This window comes from Melospiza melodia, chromosome 6, assembly GCF_035770615.1.
Source record: "Melospiza melodia melodia isolate bMelMel2 chromosome 6, bMelMel2.pri, whole genome shotgun sequence".
In the NCBI taxonomy this organism is placed as follows: domain Eukaryota; kingdom Metazoa; phylum Chordata; class Aves; order Passeriformes; family Passerellidae; genus Melospiza; species Melospiza melodia.
The window spans coordinates 17,587,523-17,614,100 of NC_086199.1; the positions used below are offsets into that span (position 1 = coordinate 17,587,523).

At 43.7% G+C, this 26,578-nt stretch overlaps 1 protein-coding gene across 8 annotated transcripts in view; it reads left to right on the forward strand.

Annotated features, from left to right (window-relative positions):
• The window catches only part of FOXN3 (forkhead box N3), a 205,247-nt gene that overhangs the window by 80,753 nt on the left and 97,916 nt on the right, over positions 1 to 26,578 (forward strand). For all 8 annotated transcript variants that reach the window (XM_063160133.1, XM_063160134.1, XM_063160132.1 and 5 more), the window contains one exon: positions 23,048 to 23,184. In XM_063160133.1, the coding sequence (XP_063016203.1) occupies positions 23,048 to 23,184 (137 nt within the window). The remainder of the gene's footprint in view (positions 1 to 23,047; positions 23,185 to 26,578) is intronic.

Consider the following 26,578-nt stretch of genomic DNA (forward strand, 5'->3'; position numbering starts at 1 on the left):
TACCCAGGGAATCCTCTGAACCTTATACCTGAGGTGTTTGTGTTATCTTGCTCTCGGTTAGGAGAGCCTGCGGGCAGGTGCCCTGCTGTGTAACTGAGGTGTTGGCTGCACAGTGACAGGCCATTGACCCACCAGAGGGATTGGCCATTCAGGTTAAATAAAATGGAGTAAGGGGCCCCTTCTGTGCCCCTCACCCACAGCCAAGATGATGCAGAGTGTGTTAAGCAGCACTGAAAGAGTGTAGAAAATCAGGAGTGAGCTGCTCTTTACCCATTGGGCTTGGGCTGTGGTGAGGTTGGTGAGGCCATTTCCCAACTTTGACTGTTTGCTCCGTCACCTTCCTGGCACGTGAACTTCTGTGTTTCTCTGACACACAGCTGATCTGGCTGGATTTGTGTTTCACTCTTCTTTTAATTCTTGTGTTGCTTTTCAGCTTGAGTCCCCAATTCAGGTTACAATGCAGTCCAGGTGACAGTTGTGCTGACATGACAAAGGGAATAGAGGAGGCTGGGCATTGCCAGCTGGGATTGCTGAGACAGACCATTCCTTACAGAAGGGCTGGCAGCTGCATGCTGCTTGGTGGGGTAATGGATGTAGTCCCTGCCCCAAGGTAAAGGTAAAACATGCACAGAAGTTTAAATGCAATCGGACACTTCTGCTGGAAGTGTTTGTTTTGGTTTCCTCTCAAGAGCAGGACTGTGCTGTTTGCTGTTCAAGTGGCCTGGGTTAGTGACTCTTCTTGGTGTTTTACGGCAGATTTGAAGTGATCAGAGTCTGGGCTGCTGTTCTCATGCAGGAACCCTGCTGAACCTGACTGCCTGTTCCCTTTCCTGGGAGGTGAAGGTGATCTGGGGCTGTATTGCAAGCCTCCCTTCAGCTCAGACTTGGCACATCTATCACTATGTAATGAGCAGGCTGAAGACTCTTTGCATGATTTTTGTTTATGTTGTTTTTCATTGGGCTAGTTTATCTGGATTCATTTTCAGCTCCCTGTTTAGTTCATGGTTACTGTGGTCAGAGGAGCACCAGTGTCAGCACAGGCCGTAGGCTCAGCTCTGTTTAATCTGGCATGAAGCTGTGCCTGTGGCTTCCAGCCAGCTCAGAGCTGACCTGGTGACAGCAGAAGAAGATGGGGAAGGGAAGGGGTGAAGGATGCTCTCCCCTTTGAGAGCACAGGCTGCACTTAAACCTCTGGGGCTGCTTGTATGTTCAGTCGGATACGTGCTTGGTGCTGGATTGGGAACGTAAGACACGGGTGAAACGGTCAAACAAAAACTGCACCAGGATGTGTGCATGTGTGTGTTTTTTCAAGATTTGTTTCTGTTGTCCAAGGTTCTTCATTTTGGCAGTAGAGGTGGCTCTGTGTGGACCTGTGCTGTGCATCCTCTGAAAAGCTGTTATGGAAGAGGAAAGGATGTCTATAAAATCAATTGTCAGGCTTTTCCCATGCTGCTGTCATTATGTTCTCATCACCTCCTGTGTTTCTTTCCAATTGTCAGAGAGATAATGAAGTGCCCTTGTCACTGCCAGCAAAGGAAGCACAGATCTTGGAGCTTTACTCGGGTTTGAGCCCAGGAGGCCTCGCTGATGATGGGCTGAAGGGCGTGGGCACACAGGAGCGCTTTGACGTGTTCATTAGCGGCAAGGCATGCCCCCGAGCACCACGCCCACGATGGTGGCTGCACTAACTCCAGCTGTACTCAACATCGGAGATGAACTGGGCTTGCTGGTGTGGCTGAGTGTATGCACTTCTGTCTTACACCTCAGTTCTTCAGCAAAACATCAAAGGATCCATCTTAATTACTAAATAAGTGTCCCTTGGACTTCCCCCTTCCTTTTCTAAAAGAGAAGTGTTTTACATTGTCTGAAAGTGTCCAGCAAATTGTGCTCTGTGGCTCCTTTTTCTTGGTGAAGACTTTGAGAAAAAACATTTGAAAGTCTTAGTCATAACCGTTGAAGCAGGTGAAAATAATTGAGGAGTCGAGGATACTGTTCAGGCAGCCTGAAGCAGCCTTTGAGTTGCTGGAGAAGCCACCTTTCTTTGCTCTGGATTCAGGCAGCTACTGTGTCCCCACTGAACCTTAATTCAGTCCTGCAGCATGATGATATTTCTGCTAGAGTCATTCACACAACTGGCCTGGCAGGGTCTGGGCAGCAGTCTGAGAGTTGCTTATACTTGCTCCTTCTGTGTTATTTTCAGCTAATTGCTGTATCTTCATAAGTCTAGTTAATACAAATGAATGGTATAGAATAACAAAAGTCAAAAACCTTATGAAGAACGGGCTGTGTGTGTTTTTAATTTAGCTGCTTGTCATTTGTATGTTGAGCAGTGGTGGGTTAATATAAAAGTTAGTTGACTTGTGTCATTGCAAGACTGGGCTGACCTGCTAGATGAGGTCACGGTGCAAGCACTGCATGGAGCTATAACAAAGCTCATGAAGCTCAAAAAGTCCAAGTGCAAGGTGCTCCATCTGGGTAGGGGCAATCCCAGTTATGTGCACAGACTGGGAGATGAGGTCATTGGGAGCAGCCCTGTGGAGAAGGACGTGGAGGTTCTCATGGCTGAAGAGCTGGACATGCACCAGCAGTGAGTGTTTGCAGGCCAGACAGCCAACTCTCTGCTGGGCTGCATCCAAAGCAGCGAGGGCAGCAGGGCAAGGAGGGAATTCTGCCACTCTCCTCTGCTTTTGTGGGACCCCACCTTCAGTGCTGCATCCAGCTCTGGGGCCCCCAGCATAGGAAGGACATGCACCTCTTGAGGAGGGCCAGAGATGATCAGAGGGCAGAAGCTTGTCCCATGAAGACTGGCTGAGAGAGCTGGGGTTGTTCAGCCTGGAGAAGAGAAGGCTACAGGAAGATCTCACTGCAGCCTTCCATTACTTCAAGGGGACTTAAAAAAAAGAGGGAGAGGGATTTTTATACAGGCAGAGAATGACAAGACAAGGGGGAACAGTTTTAAAGGAAGAGAAGAGATTTAGATGAGATGTTTGGAAGAAATTCTTTGCTGTGAGGATGGTGAGGCACTGGTGCAGGTTGCCCAGAGAAGCTGTGGGGTACCAACATCCCTGGAAGTGTTCAAGGCCAGGCTGGATGCAGCTGGAGGCAGCCTGGTCTGGTGGATGGCAGTGCTGCACATGGTGGCTGAGTTGGAACTAGATGGTCTTTGAGGTCTCTTCCAAACCTAACTCTTCTATGATTCAATTCAGTTACTCTTGTGAACACAGATTTGTTTAAGCAAAAGCCCCATGTGGCTGCCTCTGGTTAAGTTTTGCTTAGCAAGCATCTAGGGAAAGATGTGGCCCATGCTTATATGTATTTTTAAGCTAATAAATCTTTTTATCTCTAAGTAATTTGCTTTTATCTTTTGATACGTAGTCTGATGTTTTTAATCAGTGCAAGTCTGGTAGAGGTCTTCTAGGTAAAGGAAGATACTGAGGAAAGTTCATTTTTGTGAGATATATGACAATCTTGCTGGTTTTGTGATACTTTTAGTTTGTCAGTATTTAAGTAGTTTAGAAACAATGAGATTTTGCTTTCTTTAGTGGCAACAACTGGCATGTTATGATTCAGTAGTTAAATTTTTATTTCAAGGAAAAAGCTATTTAGCTTCCTAACATCTGTCATTCAGTCTAACTCCCAGTTAAAGTCCCTTCCCCAACCATTCCTCACCTCCAGTATCTCAGAGCTGGCTTAAAGCAGGATACCCTCTCAGCTCCAGAGATGAGAAATTATTATGGGTGGGCTGGGGAAGAGAGGAATTGCCAAAATTGATTGTCTGGCAGTGCTTCATTGACAAGCAGCAGAGGAACATGGGTTGTTGGTTCAGGTGCAATTATGAGTCCCTGTCCTTGACACCTGAGCTCTGACATACTTAAAGTGGATCCCAAATATGTGCTTGGATGACTTTTTCAGTCTTGTAGCTTAGGGTTTTTTTTCTTAATTCCTCTGTGTCTTTTCTCTGGCTTGGAGGACTTGATTCCTGTGTGTCTTTTCCCTGGCTTGGAAGAATTCATGCACAGAAGTAACACCATATGCTTCCTTTGATGGTGTGGGCAAAGGCAAATATTCTGGAGGACCGGGCATGTTGCTGTTGGAGAGTGGCCCTGTGGATGGTTTCAGCAGTCTGGCTGCCCTGGGACTAAGTGGCCTCATAGATGGGGGCAAGGAGCACCTTTCTCAGGTGTGCTGCTTTTAGCAAGAGCCTCCTGAGATGTTTTCACCTGGGGCAAAATCAGTGTCCAGGACTGAAGCTCACAGCAGTTCTTACCTTTAATTACACAAGAGAGCATAGAACACTTTGGCTCTGCCATGCAGTTGTGTATCCATGATTCCTCTTAGGCTGCAGCCTTTGGATCTCAGTGATCGGGTGGCTGGAGCTGCTGAGTTCTTTGGTAGCTGGGGTAGTGCACCCACACATGCTCATCATCACTGCTGTGTCTGGCCATTTATTGCAATGGCAATAAAACACTGGTTATCATTTCTGGAGAATAAGCACATCTATAAGAGTCTTGATGCTGACAAAGTTTATCTACATGCTGGCAGCAAAACTGGCTTTTAAAGACTCCTGAATTTCTTGTAGCTGTAAGTGGTGTCAAACTCATCACTGATAGAGGTCATGTAAGATAAGCAACAGGGGAGGGAAAGAAAGGGAGTGACCTTCCTGCTTTGGCATACAGCTTTTTTTCCTCCTGGACTTTTTTTTTTGGTCATTGTTGGCCCTTCTTAGCCTGAAACGTTACTTGCTTTTTTTTCTGTTCTCCTACCAATTTGGACTCCTGAATTCAGAAAAGTTGCTTTTGATTTACTCTTTTGAGTATCGACAACAGAATTGGGACTGAGAGCTATGGAAAGTAGCTGTTGTGGCCATAAATGATGCCTCTGGACCCTGCTTAGTTATCCATAATAATTTTGGAGACAGTATGTTTTAATTAATTTAGTTAAATTACTTTATTTCTGTTTAGCTGTTCACATTCCATTCAGACTCTTATGGAAAATTTGGGAACTAGTGTAGGAATTTGTGGGAGGACTCATTCTAAGGAGCTTAAATGTGGTGGGTTTTTCCTTGTTGCAGTTGAAAAGAAGCCAAATTGCTGCCCTTAGCCAGTGACTTAAGATACCAAAGCACTATCTAGGGCATGCTGAATTGCTATATTTCATTGCAGCACTGAAGAGTAGCAATTTACCACTAGCTGAGAGCTCTCAGGATCTTGGAGCACCGGTGTAACTTGCTGAAAGATGACTGTTGGTAAGCAGAGGAATGAACAGGCTTCTGTACGGGGAGGTCTCAATGGCATGGAGAATTGTCTGTGGCAGCACGTGGAGCAGAAACTTACTGATGGAATTTTGCATAAGAGAATCCAGTTGAATGGTGCATTCACACCCATTCAAGCTTTGAGCAGAAAATTAGCCTGTGTTCCAGAGCTGTGTTTATTAGATCCCACTGCTGCCTGCTTGTGGAAAGGTACTCACTGAGATGAAGCAACTATTATGAATATATTTCTGAGTTTACAGTTGGAAAAAAGTGTCTGCAGTGCAACCTGCAGGGGCTGTGGGGGTTAATGCAAGACTCTAGGGTTAATTGCTGGCATACCTTATCTCAAGCTTTCATTTACATATTTTTATACCTTTTCCTCACCTCTTAGTGTGGAGAGTGGGAACACACAGTCTCGAAGGTTCTGCATGCTTCAGTAAAAATAGGGAAATCATTCATGAAATGTTTTGGTTTTACATTAGCAGGAGGGATGCTAAACATCACTGTTAAGGTTTCGTGGTTCAGAATGTAATAAATGTAGCACTTTTGCAATTAATTGTTGAAACAGTTGAGAAGAACTAAATAGACCTTGCAAGGACAAAATCTTCATCTTTAGGACTAGAGTCCTTGCCATGCAGGAAAAGCTGTATTTGAAAGATTCTCCTGTGTACCATTGCTTTGCAGTACCTGGTTGCAGCCTTCTCAAGCCCCAGAAAAACACAGAATCACTGCGCTTCCAGAGATCATCACTGCTCCTGGGAGCACTTGGAAGGCTTTTGGAGAGAATGTTTGACAGGTTTAAGAACTGCCTGTTGCTGGTATATATGGAGCTACAATTATACCTAGGCTTTTGGAGAATAGTGTGGGTAGTGTGGGTCAAAAGATACTAAGTTCTGCAGGAATTCCTTTCAAGCATATATAAATACTTATAAATAAATTTACCTGGAAATAATGGTATGATTCTTACATAATTTCACCCTTCCTGAAGTACTTGAGGACTGAGGGGCTGCATATTAATAGAATCATGGAACGTCCTGATTTAGAAGGGATCATTGAGCCCAGCTCCTGGCCCTGCACAGGACACCCCAAGAGTCACACCATGTGCCTGAGAGTATTGTCCAGACACTTCTTGAACTCTTCAGGTTGGTGCTGTGACCGCTGCCCTGGGGAGCCTGTTCATTGCCCAGCCATCCTCTGGGTGAAAAATCTTTTTCTGCCATAATGATGTGAGTAGTTTGCTGGCTTTCCTGCATAGCTGAAGTAAGAAGGAATGCTTGGTGTGCATGGAAAGTGCCGGTTTTCAGTCTTCAGTTGGGAGGCATGGAAGTTGGAGAGTCAGGATGTGGCAGAGATGGCTGAGAATTAGACAAATGCTGGCATTTGTACTGTTGCATGGTTTGCTTTGAAGGAGTAGGATGAACTTGTCCAGAGTGTTTTTTTTCCTGTTTTGGCAATTAATGTAATGCATTTATTTTTATGTAATTGCTCATTACACTAATTTATTTGTGTTTTCTCTCTCGTACCCTTCTTCTATACGGATGAAGGTTTTCCCCTTCAATGCTCAGGGTTAAATATACAGACCTTACTTTTGTAAAAGAGTGTAGGTTTGGTTTACAATTTTATATTGATATGTAATATCTTCTAGACTTGTGGCTGCATGGCAGAGAGAGAGGAAAGACGCTATCACAGAGACAAATTGCACAGAAGATTTAGTCTGGTGCTAGCTCCCAGCTCTTGAGGCAAACACAATTTTATTGTTTGTGCCTTCCTTTTCTGCTTAAATTATTTTTTAAATCTATCTGTATATGTGTGCATAAATACTATTTATACATAAAAAGCATTACAGAATCACACTTTTTTTTAGATCATCCAAACACTTTTAAGGTAAAATGGGAGCAAAAAATGGGTTGTCAGATAGAGCTTTCTCTCTGCTTGTGTCTCTGTGCCAGGAAAACAAGATGCTGTCATAGTGGTACATCTTAAATCACAGAATATTCTGTGCTGGAAGGAACACACAAGTACCTTCAAGCCCAGCTCTTAGGTGGATGGCCCAGGCAGGGATCAAACCTGCAGCCTGGCATTATTAGTGGGACCATGTTCTAACCACCTGAGCTAATCCCTGCAATGTTTCCTTGGGAAAGGTGTGTTGCCACAACTGCTTACCAGTTAGTCTAAGCAGATGACTCTAAATTAAGAGTCTTAACTAACCTGAACCATCTCTCTTGTTTTTTCCAAAGCAAATCAGCATTTAAAATTCAGTAAAACATCTCCACTTTGTCAGATTTTTTGTTGTTTCATGTTTTGCTAAAACACCTATAATATTTCACTGCCTCTTGGGCAGTGCTGCATTTGTTTGGAGGAATAAAGTTCCTTGTTCTTGGCTTTGCAAGTGTGCTTTGATGTATCATTTGTTGTTAGATTTTAGAGCTGACTAATTTTGAATTTGGGAAAGCAGAAATGTAATTATGACCCTTTCCATTAAGAGACAAGGTTTTCAGTCATTCTTGTTTAAAAAAAAAAGTTTTCATTTAGAAAGCTTTGATTTTAATTTGTAGCAATGAATTTGTAGGAAAGGTTTTGCTTTTTCATCCTTCTGTGACTAGGAAAATGTCTTCCTCCCGTCAGTTAAAATACTTGCATTATTTTAGTTTCAAAGTAAATATGCTTATGATCTAAGTAAGCACTGTTTTAATTACCTTCTGCTCTTTCACCAGCACTCAAGTTGCACTCACCCTCCAGCAGTATCTAGTGTGCTGAAAATGCATTTGGCTGGGTTGATGGGACAAGAGTCCATGCCTTAATTATGGTAGAGTTATTCACTTGTGTGCCACATCATCTTATATTTATTCCCTTTGCTATTTATAAAGCAAGGTTTGCAAAGCTGTTGGATTGGCACTTTGAATTTTTAATTTAGACACACATAAAGGAGAAGAATTTGCCTCTTTGGTGAACTTGGCTTTTTTTTGTTTTGACTATATGTTGATTCCTCTTGAATCAGGTGAAAAATTGAAACAGTTTTAGAGTAGTTTAAACAGCTTTTCAGTCAATGCCACGTGTATCTTCGGACTTCGTGCAGTGTGTACCAAGACATGCTTTTGTTTTGAAAGGAAGGGAATTTTGCAATTGCTCAAATAAATTTTCTGTTTGTGTTGCCTGGTTTTTTAGTTAGACCAAGTAATGTTATCATCTAAGGGTGTGTTTGTGTAATAATATGAATAGATATGATAAGAGTGGTGTGGGAGGCTATTTATACAGAGATTTGTATCTTAAAAATTATGAAATTGCTTTAAAAATCACGTTGTCATTTAAAACAATGAAGGGAGGAGCTGTGTGCTTTATTTTAGAGCCTTTAAGAACTTTTATAAGCTCTTATAAAAGCAAAAGGAGCTGGAAAGGTTTTTTCATTTGCCCCCCTCCTGCCTCCATTATTTTGCACCATCTCATGACTTTCTAATGGAAACATCTAGAATACCAACATGCTGAAATGCTATGAATCACCAACATTAAAGCCAGATTCTGGAGGTTGCAATAAAGCTATAATCTGTCAAGTTTCCTTCAAACTCTTCTGTTAGTGGTATGTTTAGTATTGTCTGAGAAAGTCTTTTGCAAGAAAAACACAGCAATTACAGAAGTCCTTCACCATCCAGTGCAGATGTCAGCACTGTTGGTCATTGGGTGCAGCTATAAGAGAGAAGGACCCTTTGGGGCAGCCAGCCCTTTTTATGGGCTGGTGCTTTGGAGCTGGTAACTGGCTTCCTCTTGCAGGGGCAAGCAGTGGTGAGATTTTACAGCACCAGCATCCTCAAAGGCTGCTCACTGGTTTTCAGCAGGGTTTGGTACATGATGCAGCTCTGGAAGGTAAGATGACTGCTGTTTAGGTGTTTCAGTATTGGTAGGATGAATGGAGTCAATATAAGGCATCCATTCCTTTTTGTTCAGCCTTCAGGTGGGGCCTTCAGCAGTTTGGGCTTCATTTTCTAGCTATGCATTTTTATCTGTAGGGGTATTTGTATGTTATTTTTGGTTGCTTTTCACCTTCAGCTATTCAATTCCAATTGCTTTTTTTGTGGTTTCCCCCCTGACACACACACACCTTAGTTCTCTTTTTTTCCTACCTGTATCATCTCTAAATGTAACTGGTCATAAATGTCTGTCTGAGGAATGCAGGGACAAGTGCTTTCAGTGTCATTGCACTGTACTGAAAGCACATTTGCATTTTGAAAAAGAAAAAAAGTTGCAGCCCTTTTTTGAAGCAGGATTTTCATTTGTACACCGTATGCTATTTTTGGGTGTGTCAGATATGAAGGCTTCCTGTGTGAAACTGATCAAGAAAAAGATCACAGGAGACCTGGAGCAGTGACTCAGGTCACAGCAGGCCTGGTTGCATGACACCTGTGTCATCAAAACAGCCTTGCCTTGGCATCCCTAAATGAGATCTTCTTTTCCCTTAGATGGTAGATCTGTTCAAAGGCATATTTGATCATGAATAATTTGGAGGAAAAGAGCTTTTTAACCTTCTGAGAATATCGTATGTCTTTCTTGTTACTTCTGAACTCCTCACATCATCATCTGATGTTGGGCAAGTTGTCGATTTTCATCACTGAAGTCTGCTCAGAAATTGTTTCTCCCTGTTTCCTTCCACTCCAGGCATGTTAAGTCAAATAAATTCATACACTGATGTTTAATCACTGATCACTTACCACTCTTGTGCAATATTGATCAGCAGCCTTTTTGTATGCAATGATCAGAATGAGTAATAGCTTCCTAGTAAACACCGAGGAGTTGGAGCTTGAAGATGGTGATTTTGCCCCATGTAGAAGTCACACAACTTTTTTCTAGAAGCTTCTAGACTCCATCCAATTTCTTTTCCCCTCCCCTACTCCAGACTCTGTTTCTTTCCTTGTTCTGTTCAAGCCAGGCATCAGTCCTTCTTTATGTAGATGTTGTGTCTTTCAGCAGGTGTCCCAGTGCTCTTCTCAGGGCTGCTGGTGCTGCTGAGGTTGTCCAGTGTCTCATTTTTCTGAGGAGCCTGGCATTTCTTCTCCAGTGCACTACAAACACTCACAGGCTTCCTGTTTCATGGGGGCGTCCTGTGAACATCGCACCTGAAAATGAGAAATGACAGCTTGGGAGGTAATTCAGTTAAAAAGAAGCCAGGGAAAACCCAAATAGGCAGGGCTGTGGTGTGTAGGTTGAAAGCTGTTTTTTACCCCCTGCTTCCTCCCACTCTTTCCTTACTGGGTAAAAGACCCAGTCTGTGCCTGAACTTGCTATTCTGAATAACCTCTTATCTGCACACAGTGACTGATGCTCACATCCTGTTTGCTACCAGCTCAGAACGCCCTGAAGAGGGACATTTCTATTTCTGCTGGGTCTGTTTCAGTGAGTTTGTGGGCTGGCTCTCTGCTGCTGCCTCTGTCATAGGCCTTTTGATTCTCTCCTGAGAATTTGAGGAAACTCACTTTCTCTTTACTGTTTCTATGAAATAGCAAAATTATTGTGTGATTTGGAATGGCATCTGGAAAAATGAGGTAGACTTTTAAACAGAGGAATAATTTATATTGAGCCAGGATTTGGTTAAGTATTTAGACTTTGATTAATGCTCTGCTAATGTAGAACTAGTATGCCCAGGAAATAGCATGAATAAACCTGCAAATTCTATTCTTGCCAAGATGTAGGTTTTGATTAGGGACTTGCTAACTTCCTTGGAAAAATTGTAGATTTAAATACTCCTTTTTTTGCACACCAATGAGTTCAGATATTATTTCACTAATGTAATCACTTTACTGTGTTTAATAATAAACTATCTGCGCAATTTCAAGTCTGTTTTACTGATGGAGTTGCTCAGGGAAGTTGATTATCCACTCTAAAATATACTTGATTCAGTGGCTCATGCTACACAAGTTTTTCATGACAAGCCTTGTTGTGTCTGCCGCTTGTAGTATTTTACCAGTTGCAACCTCTGTGTAGCCATGCTTGCAAAAATGCGGTCACCTAAAAAACCCAAGACAAAAAAATCCTATAGCTGTCTATTTTTGAGATTGCTGTGGGGAGATAAATATTATAGGGAGTGTTCTTACAGTTTTAATGAAGCTTACTGTGAATTAAACTTTGAAGACTAAGCAAGTCCATCTTGTTCTTTTTACAAGCCTTTACCTCTGCAGCAGACTTAAAGTGGGAGAAAATATATCTAAATGGCTTCCACAATGAAAAGTTCCTGCATTGTTCTTTTTAGCTTACTTCACCTTGAGGATGATTTGGATGAGACCTGACAATGTAGCTTTCTTTCTTCCCTGTTCCTCCCTGGCTTGGTGGTAGGCTGCTCATCTCCTGGGGCTGGGGGCAGGTTCCCCAGCTGTGGCACAGTGGGGGCTGGCGCCCTGCACTTCCAGGGAGGGTGAGGGGACTGTGCTTGCTGCCAGGGTGGAAATGCTGTTTAACCCACATGCCACAGAGGTCTCCTGTTTGTGCTTGTGGGGATGCCATGGCCCTGGCTATCTCCAGCCATCCACGGGCTGGAGCTGCTGTGGGAAGAAGCTTTGTGCACTCACACTCTGCTGCCAGAGGAGACAAAGGTACAGCTAGGACTGGGAGAGGGTGCCTGTAGTGACCTGTGACATGGCAGTCAGTGGTGACAGGGTGGTGGCTTAGCAGCCCGCTCCCTGTCTCTGCTTGCATGTGTAATTTCCTTGCCATCTTGAGATTGGAGCCTCCCTATGTTGGAAGGCTCCCGTGCACTTGAAGTGTGTTTTGACTCTCCCTGGAAGACTTTTATGGCCGGCACTCCAGAAGATGCAGGAAGAGGTTACTGCCATTGGTGGTAGTGCTCTGACTTTGCAGATGGTCCCAGTCAGGGCTTGCTGCTCTCTGGCAGCGTGTAGGTTTCAGTGGTGTGCCCCTCAGGTGAGATTTCTTGCTCAGTTTGCGTTACAGTAGAAATGAGATGCCAAATCCCAGTAGGTGAGGAAAGCCCTTTCCCACAGGCACTGCAGTTCTAGTCCCACCAGGGTGCCCAGTGTCTAAGAGGGAGTGTGTGTACTGTAGCGGCTGGGTTTTGACCTCCCCACAGGAGGCTCCTAGACCTAAACTGGTCTTCCCCTGATTTGTCTTCATTGCAGAGCCATGGATCTTGCTGTTTAATTTAGGAGGTGTTTCTCCAGAGGCTTGTGGTGGTACCTGGTGTTTGGGTGGAAGGGGGATTTGTGTAGGCTGCTTGCAAAAATGCCAAGTCGTGTGAAGTCCCAGTTTTTTTTTGGGTCCATGAGGTTTCGGGTTATAACATTTGGGCTGTTGAGGCTCCTGAAGCCAGGCCCTGCCCTGTTTAGTTAATGCTGATTTGGGCTGTGAGAACGAGATGCAAACTTCACTGCAGTCATGAGTTGCTTCATTTGCAGCATGGGGAGTTGTTTTGTTTTGCTTTCTGGGGTTTCATTCAGCCATGAGAGAGAGTAGGAGGAAAGAGGAAGATAGTAAAAAATAGGTATCTCTGCATCTAGCATAGAAATGGGACACAAGCAGAGTGGAATGTGTATGTAAGTAGCCCAAGTAATGTGTGTGTTGATGGATGTGGGCAGCACTGAGGTCTCTGTTGCAGGAGGATGGTTATTCCTCGGCATGTGGAGGAATAACCTGCTGGAGGTGACAGGGATCTCTTGAGGCATCTGAGTGGGGCTTGGGATGGAGCACAGCTTTGTTTCTGTAAATAACCCAGGAACACTTGGAAACCCCACATCCAGGGAACCTCTCAGATGATTTATCAAGATGCCTGGTTTTTCTCCTCAATACATCGTGCAAACCAATATTAAACAGTAAGCAAGGAAAAATCGTATATTAAATAAACAGTTATGAGGGAAATGGTACAAATCCATTAGCTTTTGTCAGGTCTTCCTTATTTCTATTTTTATTTGTCATGGATAATGGATTTAGTACAACCTACTCCCTCTCACACATTTCTGCTAGCTGTTAACCCCTTCCCCTGGAAATTCACTGACTGGCTTATTTCGTCATTAAAACAGCAGTAGGCAAAAAGTGACCTGTAAACCTTTAGCACAGATATAAGTGTTGAATAATTTTTTTAATATCTGTTCTGTGAAGGGTTGTGTTTTAAAATTGTCCCTAGGTTTTCATGTATGATGTAACTATACATTTGTAAGAAAAGACAGTTTCCAGTTGTAGATAATATGAAGGGCATGGATAACCAGTGGGTATTTAAATGAGTGTACCTCTGATACAAAATTAGCACACCCCACTAAATGGATTATTGTTCTGGAGTCTGGGGAGTTTTTTTCCTTTCTTACCATGTTTTTTATAGGTGACCTTGAGGACTTCTTTTTGTATTCTTTTGTTTCTGCGTCTTCTCAATTTTCTTTTCAATAGTGTAGGGTTAATTACACTTTCCATGTATACACAGAAATTCTATAGGCTGAAACAGCATTATTAATGCTACTTGCTGCTCAGTCTCCCTCAAGTATGCCTGTGATGGCCAGTCATGATGACAGGCTTGTCTTCTGGGCTCTCCTGCTTTCCCAGCCCAATTTCCCTGCTTCTGTTTGATCTTGCACTTAGTTCCTCCCTTGCAGTGTCTCAGCCTGTCTTCTTCAGCTCCTGGGCTTCGCCTAGCCTGGGGAGACTTTGGGCAACATCTGGGGTTGCTAGGTACTGGCATGGCTGGCATTGTTAAGGGGCAGCTAATGACACTGCTGGCTTCAGCTGCTTGCAGGGTTACTGTGTGGCAGCCTAATGGCTTTATAGGGTGGTTCACATATAGACTCAGCAAGGAGATATCTAACGGGCTGAATACAACTCTTGGAGTTGGGTGACATAGTGCAACACCTCCTGAGCCTGTTGGAGGAATTGTTTTATGATGAGAGCAGTGGGATCCACTGCTGACTGTTAGCAGGCATTTTGTGTGAGCTTACCTGTACTAATGGACCCATGCTGATGTGCTGGAGGAGCAGTGCACCAGCTGTGCCCATGGGCAGTGGGTTACTGTGACTGGAATAATGGTAGAGAATCATTCCAGACCTGGTGTTGAAGTGCCCCTTGCAGGATCAGGAACCTGGACTCTGGAGACATGCTTTGGGTTGGCAGTCTTGGCTGCAGCTCAGACTTGCTGGGTGTCTAGGTGATGCACTAGAAGACATTCCTAACTTCTCTGTTCACAGGAGGGAAAGTGCTGAGGAAAAAAAACAGCTTAAAAGCCCATGAATGCCTTCAATTGTGTAAAACCCAAAAGCAGTCAGTCCCGTGCTGCTGTTTCTTTGCTCTGCCTGTGGCAGATAGACAAGGCCACAGGCTCTGTGCCTGTGATGCTGTAATGGGGCTCCCTGCAGGTTTGGGGGAGTGGGCAGCCTCAGAAGGCACTGCTGCAGAGGGCAGGGCCTTTCACTCTGATAACACATACAAGCCCAGAGGTACAGAGAAAACTTCTGATATGTCTTGTGCTGGTGAGACTTGAGCTCCTTTAATATTGGAAGACCACTGGACAGTGTGTGTTTTGGTAGACACTTTCTTGTGTTGCAGGATGTTGTGCTGCATCCTGCCTCTCAAATATGTTGAGTATTTTTGACTATGGAATACCACAGCCTTTCTTTTCTCAGCTGTTACTTCTCGGTGCTGATCTGGCCTCTTTATTCCTTTATCATTGTTTATTTATATGCTTGGCTTCCTTTTTGTTTTATTTCATTTTGAGACAAAACAGTTCTTTTCCTCTCTAACCATACTTCCATTGTTAGGGAAGGAATATACCCACCCAGCCTCTCCAGTCAGAAAGACAGTGCCCATTTTGTGACTGGAAGAACAGCAGAGATGTGGAGGTGGTTCATGTGGCTGCATCACTTGGGGAAGAACCAGACCACTTTCATAAAGTCAGATCAGAATAAAAGGCTGATGGCTGGGTTGGTGTCTGGGGTAGCTCTCTGAGCTAGTGAGCTACAATACTAAGAGTTGAGTGTGAAAACGAAGACTTGGACATGCATGATTTGGAGTAATGGATGTTTTTACTTGGAGCAAAATAAGATTTTAAAAGCCCCAACCTTTTGTTTTCTTAAGAAATGCTGATGATTTTTTGATGCAACTGGCTTACTTGGGTTGAACACTCTACTCCAGCAAGCTTTCAAATCAAAACTTTAATTTCATGCATTAGATGAGCATATGTTTATGATCATGTAGTTGTGTTTTAGCTAGTCTTTTCTCGTCACGCTTCTTCACCTTTGTGCTTGAGCTGAGCTGTGACTGCTGCTTTGCTGGGGAAGGGTTGAAAACGTGCAGAAGTGTTTGTGAGGGTTTTGTTATGCTGCATGCAGATACTACTTCAGATTTACTTCAGCTTGGTGTTAAGCTCTCACCTAACATTGTCAAACTTTCCTTGGAAGAGCAGGGGAAATTTCTACTTCTCTTAAGTTTGTAGGTCATGGGATTTTTATGAAAATTAAAAGCTTAGTAAGCAGTTGTCACTGTCATTAAAATGCAGTCAAGGTCTATAGTGCGATTCTTTAAAGCTGGACATAGATGATTTCACTGGTCTGTGCTAGAAATGTTAAAAGAGAATGAAGGAAATCTGCCCTTAAACTGCATGAATAGTTATTTGTAATTTTTATGTAAGATTGAAGTGAATCTGAGGAATGCATTTTGTAATAATAGGAATTGCTGGCAGTGGCTTTGTTTTTCTTTCTTTCAGAATTCCTTCACTGTTGTACTTCTTAATTTAAAAAAAAAAACCAAAAAAAACCCAACAAAACCCAAGCAAACAAAAAACCAAACAAAAACCAAACCAAACCAAACAAAAAGCCAAACAAAACCCAAAAAAAAATCCCAGAAAAAAACTTAGCTGACCTCAAATGAGTGAATGCTTTGTTTGTGTGTTTCTGCAAATAAGTTCAATTGTTTATAAAAAGGAGTAACTAGAGAACCCCCAGACTCATATGCAAGGTGTAGGCAAGCTGTTAGAGATAGTAAAGTTTTAGTATTGTCTGTGACCACCCATGAAAAACCACTTAAAATGGGAGAATCTGTGTAGGAGAGCAGAGCAAGCAACCTTATGACTTTCTTGATAACTTGAAATACCAATGAGTAAAGCTAAGCGATAGAGTTTTAAACAGACCAGCAGACCAACTTTGGCATCTGATCTTAAATCTTCCTGAGTGCTTGCCAGGCAAATAGTTTAAAATTTGTTATGTAATATATTTTCCAAGTTTTGATACTAGTGTGCTAATTCTGCCTCATGTAAATGAAGGAACTAGTTCTGAGTTGGTTTTGTTTTAGTAGTGATAGCCTTCATTTGGAGGAGCATGATACTAACATGAGGGCTGAGTAGCTGAACTAAAAAAGTAAGGTATGTTCTTGTCAGCACTGTGTGCAAGTGACCGGCATAGGGCTGGCTTTGAGCAGTGTTCCTGGTTGCACAGCTTCTCTCTCCTTGGATACTGAAAGCCATCTCTTGCCATCATAGTGCTGATTCAACACAGCATCAGGGGTCACAACAGGCTGGCATTGTTTAGTCTTGGTGAATTTTGCAGTCATGAACCACTTCTTTCCCATAGTGCCAGCACAACGTTTGCAAACCTTCAAGGGTAGAGGTATATTTAATGAAGTATATGTAATCTGTGTTGTATTGTGGCATGGCTTTGAAGTCACTTGGCAGGTGTCTTTGCTTAGTACAAGAAAGTTATTTAAGCAAGTCATTCTCTCCTGAGGTGGATTTTGGAGTGATTATTGTGTTCCTCTCAGTGCACTTCAGAGCTGAAGACAGGGTGTCATAAGGTGCAGCTTGGAAAGTATTTTACTTGCCTTCTATCTTCTCAATTGCTTCTCAAATTCCTCATGAAAATACCTCACTTTTCTTGTTAAATATATTTTTTATAGGATGAGAAAAGGGGAATTTGTATTTAGGAGGAATTCCTGATGATAGTTTGCTGTTCCTGTTCCAGCCAGAAACTTGTTTTAGTCATGGTTTCCAGAATTGCTCTGCCTTCTGTGTCACTGCAGTGTCAGGTGGCGAGTGAAGTACCCTGCTCTTTTTATGGATAGGCTCTTCCATCATGCCTTGTTCTCTTAGGTGCTTTTGCAGGTCCTTGCTTCCTGACAGCCTTGGCTGTGCTCTCACCACCCCCAGAGGCTTCCTGCACAGGTGTGAGCAGTCAGCAGTGACAACAGTGTCAGCAAGGTGGCTGATGGCTTTGTGCTGCTACATTAGATGTGGTGCAGTCATAGAAGATGAGAAATATGCTTCTGCAATTCTGATCTAAAACAATTATCTTTTTCAGATTCTGGTTTTGGATGTAGTTACTCAAACTGTTTTTTTAAATTCTGTGGTGAGATGTATAGTTCTATCCTACCATTCTTTTTGCTCCTGTAGAAACCCTTCTGTGATCATACTGACCAGTTGGACCTGTAGAAGCTGTTGAGCATTCCCATGGATAAACATGGTGGCAAATCTGTGTGAAAGGTTTGCTTCAAGCCTGCTGTTGCAGCATATCTGGACACAATGAGCTCAGGATAAATATTTCTTTAAATTAAGAACCTTTAATACCCAGTAATCTCTCCACTCTTACTTGCAAAGAGATCACCTGTTGTAACAACAGTAGGTTTCATCCATGAGAGAAAACCTTTTGATGGTGAGTTACTGACAACAAAAGTTTCCTAATCATTGAAGAAGGTGATATTAATGATATTCACAGGTCCTGTGTTAACAACTGTGGCGACCTCCACTGGGTTAGGCAGGGACAGGTGTCCCAGTGATGTGACTTCAGAATTTGATAGCTTGGGGCTGCAGATGTTTGTTGGTAATGCCCTTTTTTGAGTAATAGGAAATTTCTGCTTTTTCTCTTTGCTTTTATGGTTACTGAAGCCAATGTGACATACTTTTCAGGTGGTGTATATCTGCACCCCTTCAGCCTGTGTAGCTGCCTGGTTCATAGTGCTGATCATTTTGGTTCAAGAAAGCCTAGCCATGGCCACTCATCCCCTCCGGATCTGATAGTGGAGAAGTAAAGTACAGATCTGCTCAGTGGGCAGCTGTTGTTTGGGAGTAGCAAGGTCCTTAACTCAGAGCTGTGTTAAAATTCTCAGCCTGCTGGCATAGTTTAGGTGTGTGAGCAGAGCTCTGGAGTCACTTGTGGGTGTCTTGTTTTGGTTCCTCTCCTGCCAGCCTCCAGGCACCTGTGTTGGTGCCCAGGCTCTCGGTGTCCCTGCTTTCCCATGCACAGCCTTTTCCCTCAGGGCTGTCTGCCAGCCTTGCTGCCCAGCTCACCCCAGCCCCTGCACCCCTGCTCTGTGTCATTCTGCTTTTGCCATTTGTCTTACAAGCTGCTTTCTGTCCAGCCAGAGTCCTGCTTTTCCTTTTTCAGCGTGCTGTTTCACAAGGTGCATCGGGATGTCACCAGGGCTCCTGCTGCAGAAGGGAGCAGTTCCCATTCCCTTCCCTGTGTCCCCACATCCCTCCTCTGCTTTGCCACAGCTCTCTGGATGCTTGTCACACCTTTCATGTGAGCCAGCTTAATGAATGTAACTTACATCAAATTGTGTGAGAAAAAGAGTTTTCTTTGAGGAAAATGACTGAAATGGGCTTATGGAAGAAGGCCCGGGCACATGCGAGGCATCACAGAGGAAAAAAAAAAATCTCCCTTTTGGCAGGTTTCCCTTAAGGTTCTGTTCCCTTGGGGACCATCTTGGTGGTGATGCAAGAGACATGGGTACCTGGAGCTGCTCCTCCAGGCAGATTCAAAGTGAAGATATTACCAGAGCTTCAGAAGGGAAAATTTGGAAATGCCAACATCTCCCTGAGCCCGTATTTTGTGGTTTCTGTATCTGCTCTCTTCCCAAAACTTTGTTTTGGCCAGACTTGTTTTTATGGCAGTGAAAAGAACAGCTCTGTGGTAAAGGTTGTGTTCCTAACACATTTCAACTCTGTGCTAAAATAACCAGGGAACAAAATTCTTCAAATGAACACTATCTGGAATTTTTATATAGATGGATGTAGCCCCTGCAGTACCAAAATCTGACCAAGCAAAACCAATACAATGGGTTGTGTACTTTTTCCCAGCCACTGGTCTCAGAAAGAGCTCAACACACAAGTCTTTTCGTTGAGCTTTGGGCAGGCAGTAGCTGATGTGTGAGGACAGGTAGTCGTGAGGTATATGCTGGCAAAATCTTTACAATGAGGAGTTTTACTAGTGCATAATGCTATTAATTCCCAACTATAGCAACTGAAAGAGCTGACAAGCAGCATTTTAATTATTTTAAAATTTCAATCTTTTTTCAATGCTACTAAAAAATGACCAAACATAATAACAATAATAGGTTGTGTAAAGTAGTATTTAAAAACTTCTATGTGCAGTCCATTGGAAGAAAAAACAAGTGAACATTGAGTGTATCGTGTACCTTTTCATGGCAATACACTGACTTTAGTTGCTGGAGGGGAATCAGAATAGGATATTTGAGGTACGAGAGAGCCAATTTGTTAATAAGTTGCGAGTTAGTACACAGTATTGTGCACAATCTACATATATATGTTAAGTGATGTAAAAAGGAGTAGCAATTTCTCCATATAAAAGATAATCAGGTTTTTTTTTAAATATTCAGTCAGGATATTTCATTGGGTAACTCTGTATGTTTCTCTCTCTCCCTATTAGCACCTCTGAAGTAGTTTACCCTCAAGTATAGTTTACTCTTGGACATGAAGAGGAATTGTAATAACATTCCCCAGTTTTTGATCACGTTAACCAGGAATCAGTGCAGAAGCTGTAACCTGTGTTTGGCAGGAAGGAGGTGGCTGTGCCTGGCCCTGGGAGGAGGTGGCATGTGGGGAGGTCTGAAAGCACTCCAAGTGCTGAGGATATCAGGGGGCTGTTATCCACTCCTCAGTCACTTGTTGCCTGGGAGACAAATGTAATCCAGAGATATTTTTTTTGACCCTTCCTTGCTGGTTTTTGATTGGAGTCACTATTGACTTTTGGCTTGGAGGAGGTAGTGAAGCAGCACGCCAAGTGTCATAAGATGGAAATTAATCACTACCGACGGGGCTGAGCTCCAGTGATTTCCTTTCCCGTGATTGCTCTGTACATGGGAAGACTAATGACACATTTGAACAGACAGTTAACAAAGCTCTTCACACCTCCCAACAGTCAAGAAGGTTTCTTAACCACATGTCACTTCAGTTTTCCTTTTTATTCATGCTCTGTTATGTGATTGTGGAAAAACAAAAGTAACTGTCTTAAAAGAGAACATTGCAAAGTTGGCAAGCTTTGCCTTAAATTACATTTGTTTTTGTTGGTAAATTATAAGTCAGTTCAGTTGCAGGGAAAATATAGCAAATCTGCCTTCCCAGTGGTTTTTTTAATGAGGAGTGTACTTCTCAATATTTTTTGTCAGAGTTCCTGTTTTTCAGTGAGATTATTTTTGGCTTTTGCAAGAATATGGGCAAACCACACAAACTTATCTTAACAGTAATGAAAGGTTTTGAAGTCACTCTTCAGTAGTGACTTCATATTGTAAGGCCCTCAGCTTAAACTGACTGATGGGTTTTGGGGAGTAATATCTTCCAGGTAGATGACAAGGCTGTCTTGGAAGTAAATGAAAAAACAGAGAAGTTTGGAAACAATATGTTGTGTTCCAGTAAGTACAAATAAGGTAGTTGGTATTTAAGTGTAGCTTTTTTTATAAGCTTATCCCATGCTGTAAGAAGTAAGGAATCCAGCAAAGGTTTTCTCCTGAAAAATTTTCCTAGTTTTGCTCATTGCTTGCTTAAAAGGAAATTTTATGTTCTTAGTCTGGGTCTTGGACAGAGCATGGAAGTGGAATTTGGGATGTTTGAATTCTATTTTTGACTCTGTCCTTTGCCTAAGAATCATTTACTGGCCTTGTCATGTGTCTGGCTCATTGTCCCATATTTTAGAAGGGCTAAGCATAACAACCTCCTCCTTGCAGAGTGGTGTGAGGACTGTGGTGCACAGCTTCCTCAGCTGACAGCAGCCCTGGATCTCTCAGCTGTTGACTGTAGTGCTTGGCTGAGATCAGAGCCACAGAGCCTTGCTTGCTTCTCTCTAGCCCTTTAGTCTTGGCCTTTTGTGGCTATATTAGAACCTTGCTTCATTTCAAGTGCTGGAAGATGTCTCCCCTTAGACGTCTTCTAGCTCCTGGTGTGGCCTCTGTGGCCTGCTAGTAGGTCACCTGTGGGCAGTAAAATGATGGATATGCTTGGACCCTGCAAGCCATCCTGAAGAGTCTTGACCCCATGCTCCTGTTCCACCAGAGCAGCATGTAGCCCTGCTTCTTTCTGACAGAAGATTGTCACAGCTCCTGCTGGCTGTTCTCCTTTTCTTTCAAGCCAAGTTTCACATGGTGCTGGAAACTTTCTAGGTGCACACACAGCCATCCAGGGACATCGGGGAAGACTTTTGTTTTTCATTTATTTTTCATTTATTTTTGGGGAGGAGAATTTAGTGCACATTTGCTCTCTGTAAGCACTTTGCACGTTGCACTGTGTATCCTAAAGCTGTCCGTGGGGCAGAGGAGCACTTAGGAAGTCGTAGGGCAAAGATACAAGTTTTCAAAAGGAAACGGGTGTCTGGTTTTGGTCTGCTATAGGGTTTAAGAAAATAATGTCCTTCTTCTGATGTGATTCTGTGTGTGTCTGTGTCTGTGTGTGCTTGTTCTGTAACATGTTAACTGAGAGCTTTGTTTCACTGACAGAAGTTGAAGCAGAGGAAAAGGATGGTCCTGAGTTGAAAAGCAGCTAGAGGCAGTAACACAGCCTCCCCCACCTGTTCCAGAAAGCATCAACATTTACCAAAAAATCGTAGCATAATGCCTTTAATGCCTGTCAGTTGAGTTCAATCAACAGTTAAGATTTGTGTTTGTGTTTATGTATGATCAAGCAGAGCAAGACTGCTCCTGAACTATCATTCCATATGCTTTCATAGTGAAGCTGAGGCAGTTTTCATGCTTGTTTAAGAACTCACGCAAAACAAACCAAAATCCTCAGCTTGACCTCTGATGGGATTGAGACAAGAAATGAAATTGCACTGCTTGTAACTGCAGAATAAACACTGAATTTTAGTGTAATCTTTACTTTACAGATTAACTGCTGGTGTTGTTCCTTGGGTCCAGAAAGGGTAATTACAGTAACTGTTGTTTTAGCTGATCACAATTTCACAACACACTTAAATGATTATACTCTGATTATACTGTGGGCTTTTTTTTTTTTTTTTTTTTTAAGTTTTGGTTCGTTGGTTTGTTTTGGGTTTTTTTGGTATTTTTTTCCCCTCTGGGGAGAAAAGATGATTAATTTCCTCTTGTAGTATAATGGTATTGATGTCATGTGGGTTGGAGGATTAAGTCCTTATATTTTTAAAACAGTTGATAAGGTGTTTAACCCTCTCCTTTTTAGCCTTGTTTCTGTTTGTATAACAGCAAAAGGAAAAGAAAACTACTTCAAAAACCAAGATACTTCTTTTCAAAGTTTCTGTTTAACGGTTAACTGTAGCTTCTTATTTTTCCAATATGAGGTGATTGGAAAATTGCCAGATATTATTAAATCCTATTAACTAGCAACAAGAGAGAGGGGGAGAAAGAGCGACCAAACATTCATTCTTTTTTTCCCTCAGAATTGTGATTTAAATCATACAGTCATAATACATTATTAATGCAGCAATAATCTCTGGCAAGCAAGTTATATTCACTTCTGTCAGACAAAAAACCTAAAGTCACTGCTTTTCCTGACAAAAACTGCTAAATAAATATGGCTGTGCCATTAGATCAAATATTTGATCTTTTTTTTAAATTCTTTTCTCTTTGCAGAGTATTGGAAAGGGGTCCTTGTGGTGTATAGACCCAGAATACAGACAAAATCTTATTCAGGCTTTGAAAAAGACACCCTATCACCCATATTCGCATGTGTTCAATACACCTCCCACATCTCCTCAGGCATATCAAAGGTAAGAACTAGATGCATTTTACAATTCTAAATGTTTTTCTGAGATGTTGAATATGATTATTGGGTAAGACACTAATGTAATCAAGGGATACAGTTTGGAATGTGCGAGTGCGGGATGCCCGGGAGCGCCGGTCCGGCCTGGCCTCTTCAGCGTGTCCAGGGCACCTTTTACCGGCTCATGGCCCTGCTGGCATCAGCGTTCCTGAGCAGAGCCTGCGGGCTGCCTGCAACGGCCCTTTGGCAGAGGAGCGCCTGAAATAAAAATGCAGATGAGCAAATGGAGAGCTCTGAAGTGCCCACTTATCCCCTTTGGTGAAAGCCCGATTCCCTCCCTCTCTCAGAGGAGATGGGCTCATTCTTCTCCTGGGAGAGCCGAGGCTGATGTTGCCTGTGCAGCCCCAGGATGTCCACCGGGTTGAGCTGGTGCCCAGGTGCCTTGACCAGCGCTTGGTGGTGGATGGGCGCTTGTGGTGGCCTTTAGGATTAGCCTGGATTTTCTCCTTTGCTTCAGTGAAACAGACACGGGGTGGTGTTTTTCTGTTCATTTTGCGGGTTTTTTTGATCTGGCATTCATTTACGACCAGTGTTAGCAAAGAGACATGATCTATGGCTGCCATCCGCAAAGCAGGAAAGCAGGTGCTGAGGCTGGCAAACTGCGTTTTTCTCGATGCCGGGAAGGGCCGGGATTGCGGTTCATGGCCCGTGCTTCCCCCTCAGGACGGGGAAGGTGTGCTGAGCCGGCCGCAGCAGGGCCCGCAGCAGCGCCGGGACTGCGCGGTGGCGCTGACGGCTCCCTCGGCGGCTCGGGTGCTTCTTGTTATTTTTGCGCGTTGGTGTTGGGGCTGGCGGGAGGGAGGGCAGCGCCGGGAGGGCAGCGTGATGGTCGCCGTGGTGACGGCGCGTCTCCCGGCAACGCGCGGGCCGGGCCGGGCCGGCGCTGCCGCCTCACGGGGCCGCGGGCTCGGCCGCGCCGTTGCCGCGGTAACGGCGATCCCGGCACGGCGCTGGCAATGGAGACCCTGCGCCCGCTGCGGTGTCGGGGGATCGCCCCCGTGGCCGGGGATGCCCCTGGAATTTATTCTGGAAATCAGAGCGGGACCAGGGGTGCGGGGTGCCGAGGCGGTGCAGCTCGGCTGTCCTGGTGCTCCGGGGCGTGCCGGGCAAACACTGTCCCTAGCACCACCTGTGGAAGTACCCCTTACTACTGTACTTGGCAGAAGGACAGATAAATAATTTAGGTAATGGATTAAAACTGTAATTTGTGCATTTGAACAAAGCATGTTTTCTGGCCCTTGCTTTATTGTTACTGCTGCCTTTTAAAGGGTATTTTAATTACGTTTATCCAGATTTATTGATAAATTCTCATATTGAGTAGAAGTATAATGCACATCTGACATAGAAATTGAGAGATTTTGATCCCTTCTAATCCCCACAAACAAAAAAATCTAGCATACACATGCAGTTGAAAGCCAGAGGACTCCCATTTTTTTATGGGTGAAGTGACTGTTGACTCAATGGGCTGGGTTTGCCAGAACCACTGTGTAATTTGGTGGCAGATGTTGGCAGCAGGAGCAATGACATGGGCAGCTCTTCTAGGCTAGGCTGAGGGAAGCAATGCAGCAGCACTGCTGTGGGCAGTCCTTGCAGGGATGAACCCTTAGAGACACCCTGTCTGGGTGTCAGAGAGCACACAGGGGCAAAGCTACACTGTGTCCTGCACAGTTCTGTGCCCAGTGCTCCTCTGTCCTCATCCTGCACAGCCCTGTGCCCACTGCTCCCCTGCCCTCATCCTGCACAGCCCTGTGCCCAGTGCTCCCCTGCCCTCATCCTGCACAGCCGTGTGCCCAGTGCTCCCCTGCCCTCATCCTGCACAGCCGTGTGCCCGCTGCTCCCCTGCCCTCATCCTGCACAGCCGTGTGCCCGCTGCTCCTCTGTCCTCATCCTGCACAGCCCTGTGCCCGCTGCTGCTCCTCTGTCCTCATCCTGCACAGCCCTGTGCCCGCTGCTCCCCTGCCCTCATCCTGCACAGCCCTGTGCCCACTGCTCCTCTGTCCTCATCCTGCACAGCCCTGTGCCCGCTGCTGCTCCTTGCTTGCTGTGTGTGGCAAAGGATGCCTGCAGAGTCACAGACCTTGGGCAGAGGTTGTGCTGCCCTCTTCCAATGGGGGTGTGTGTCCAGAACCTCACAGCCTGTTTTCATGCGTGGGAGAAGAGAGGACTACTGGCAGGTGCCAGACAGTATGGGATTTAAGAAGCAGGTTTCAGTCACTACCTGCTTTCAGCACTGCCCAGTGTAGCTGGGCAAGGGAGAAGGAGGAGTCTACTGAAACACTGACAAGTGAGTCCCAAAACTGAAAGGGAAGGTTTTTCTCCTTGGAGCCCATAGGATGTCTGAGCTGCTGCAGCACTGCTTGTGCTGCCAAGTGCTTTGGAGTCTTCCTTGTAATGACTGCATCATAAAACAAAGAGCTTGTGTGGTTGAAGGAGCAAATGCCTTGCAAATACAGCAAAGGCCAGGTTTTATATGAAGAAATTGTGGTCTCACTTACTTCTACTTGGCTATCTTTCAGATTTTCCACTGTTAAATAAAACTTAATATCCCCATAGTATTCTAAAATATTTATTCATTCTGCTGCTAATGACTGGTGAAACGTCAACATGAAGCTGGTCTAGCCTATCAGTGACTTTTGAATTAATTCTGGATTGGCACTTACATGGTAATTTTCTGAATAAATTTCCAATATATTCTCAACGAGTTGAATATTCCCTGTGCATTTGGAAGAAACCAGTAATCCCATGTGTAAGTGATTGCTTTCTCATGTGTACAAAGACTTCAGTAGGGGTAGAAAATGTAAATCCATTCCACCATAGTCAGATCTCCAGAGCAATACATCGTCATAGTAACAAATTCCAGGGGGAATTTTTCTTATGGTGAAGACAGTACATCTAGAAAAAAATGCTTGGGTGGCAGAGGTTTTGCTGTCTGGCCATCTTATGTAATGGAAGTCCACAACTAAGAGAAGCTATGCCACTTAATAAAATATATCTGGAACCAGATAATTTGCCAATATTATTCGTGGCTCTAGGAATAAGGGTCAGTTGATGAAATTCCACAGGGGCAAATTGACCTATTCCTTGTCTTTATCAGATGTTTTAAAAGAATAAAGATGCACAAGTGAATCACATGTTCTGTTTAATATCTGCATAAGCAGCTTAGGGTAGAATTGAGCACAGAATGGAGGAATGCATTGTAAAAATATCCCAAGCACGATGATTACTGAATACACAAATTCCCCTTTTCCTGAACAGAGTTAAATTAATTGCATCAGATAATTCAGTTTCATGACTTCAGTAGAGCATCCTGCATAAATGCGACAGGAGTGGACCTTTTATGA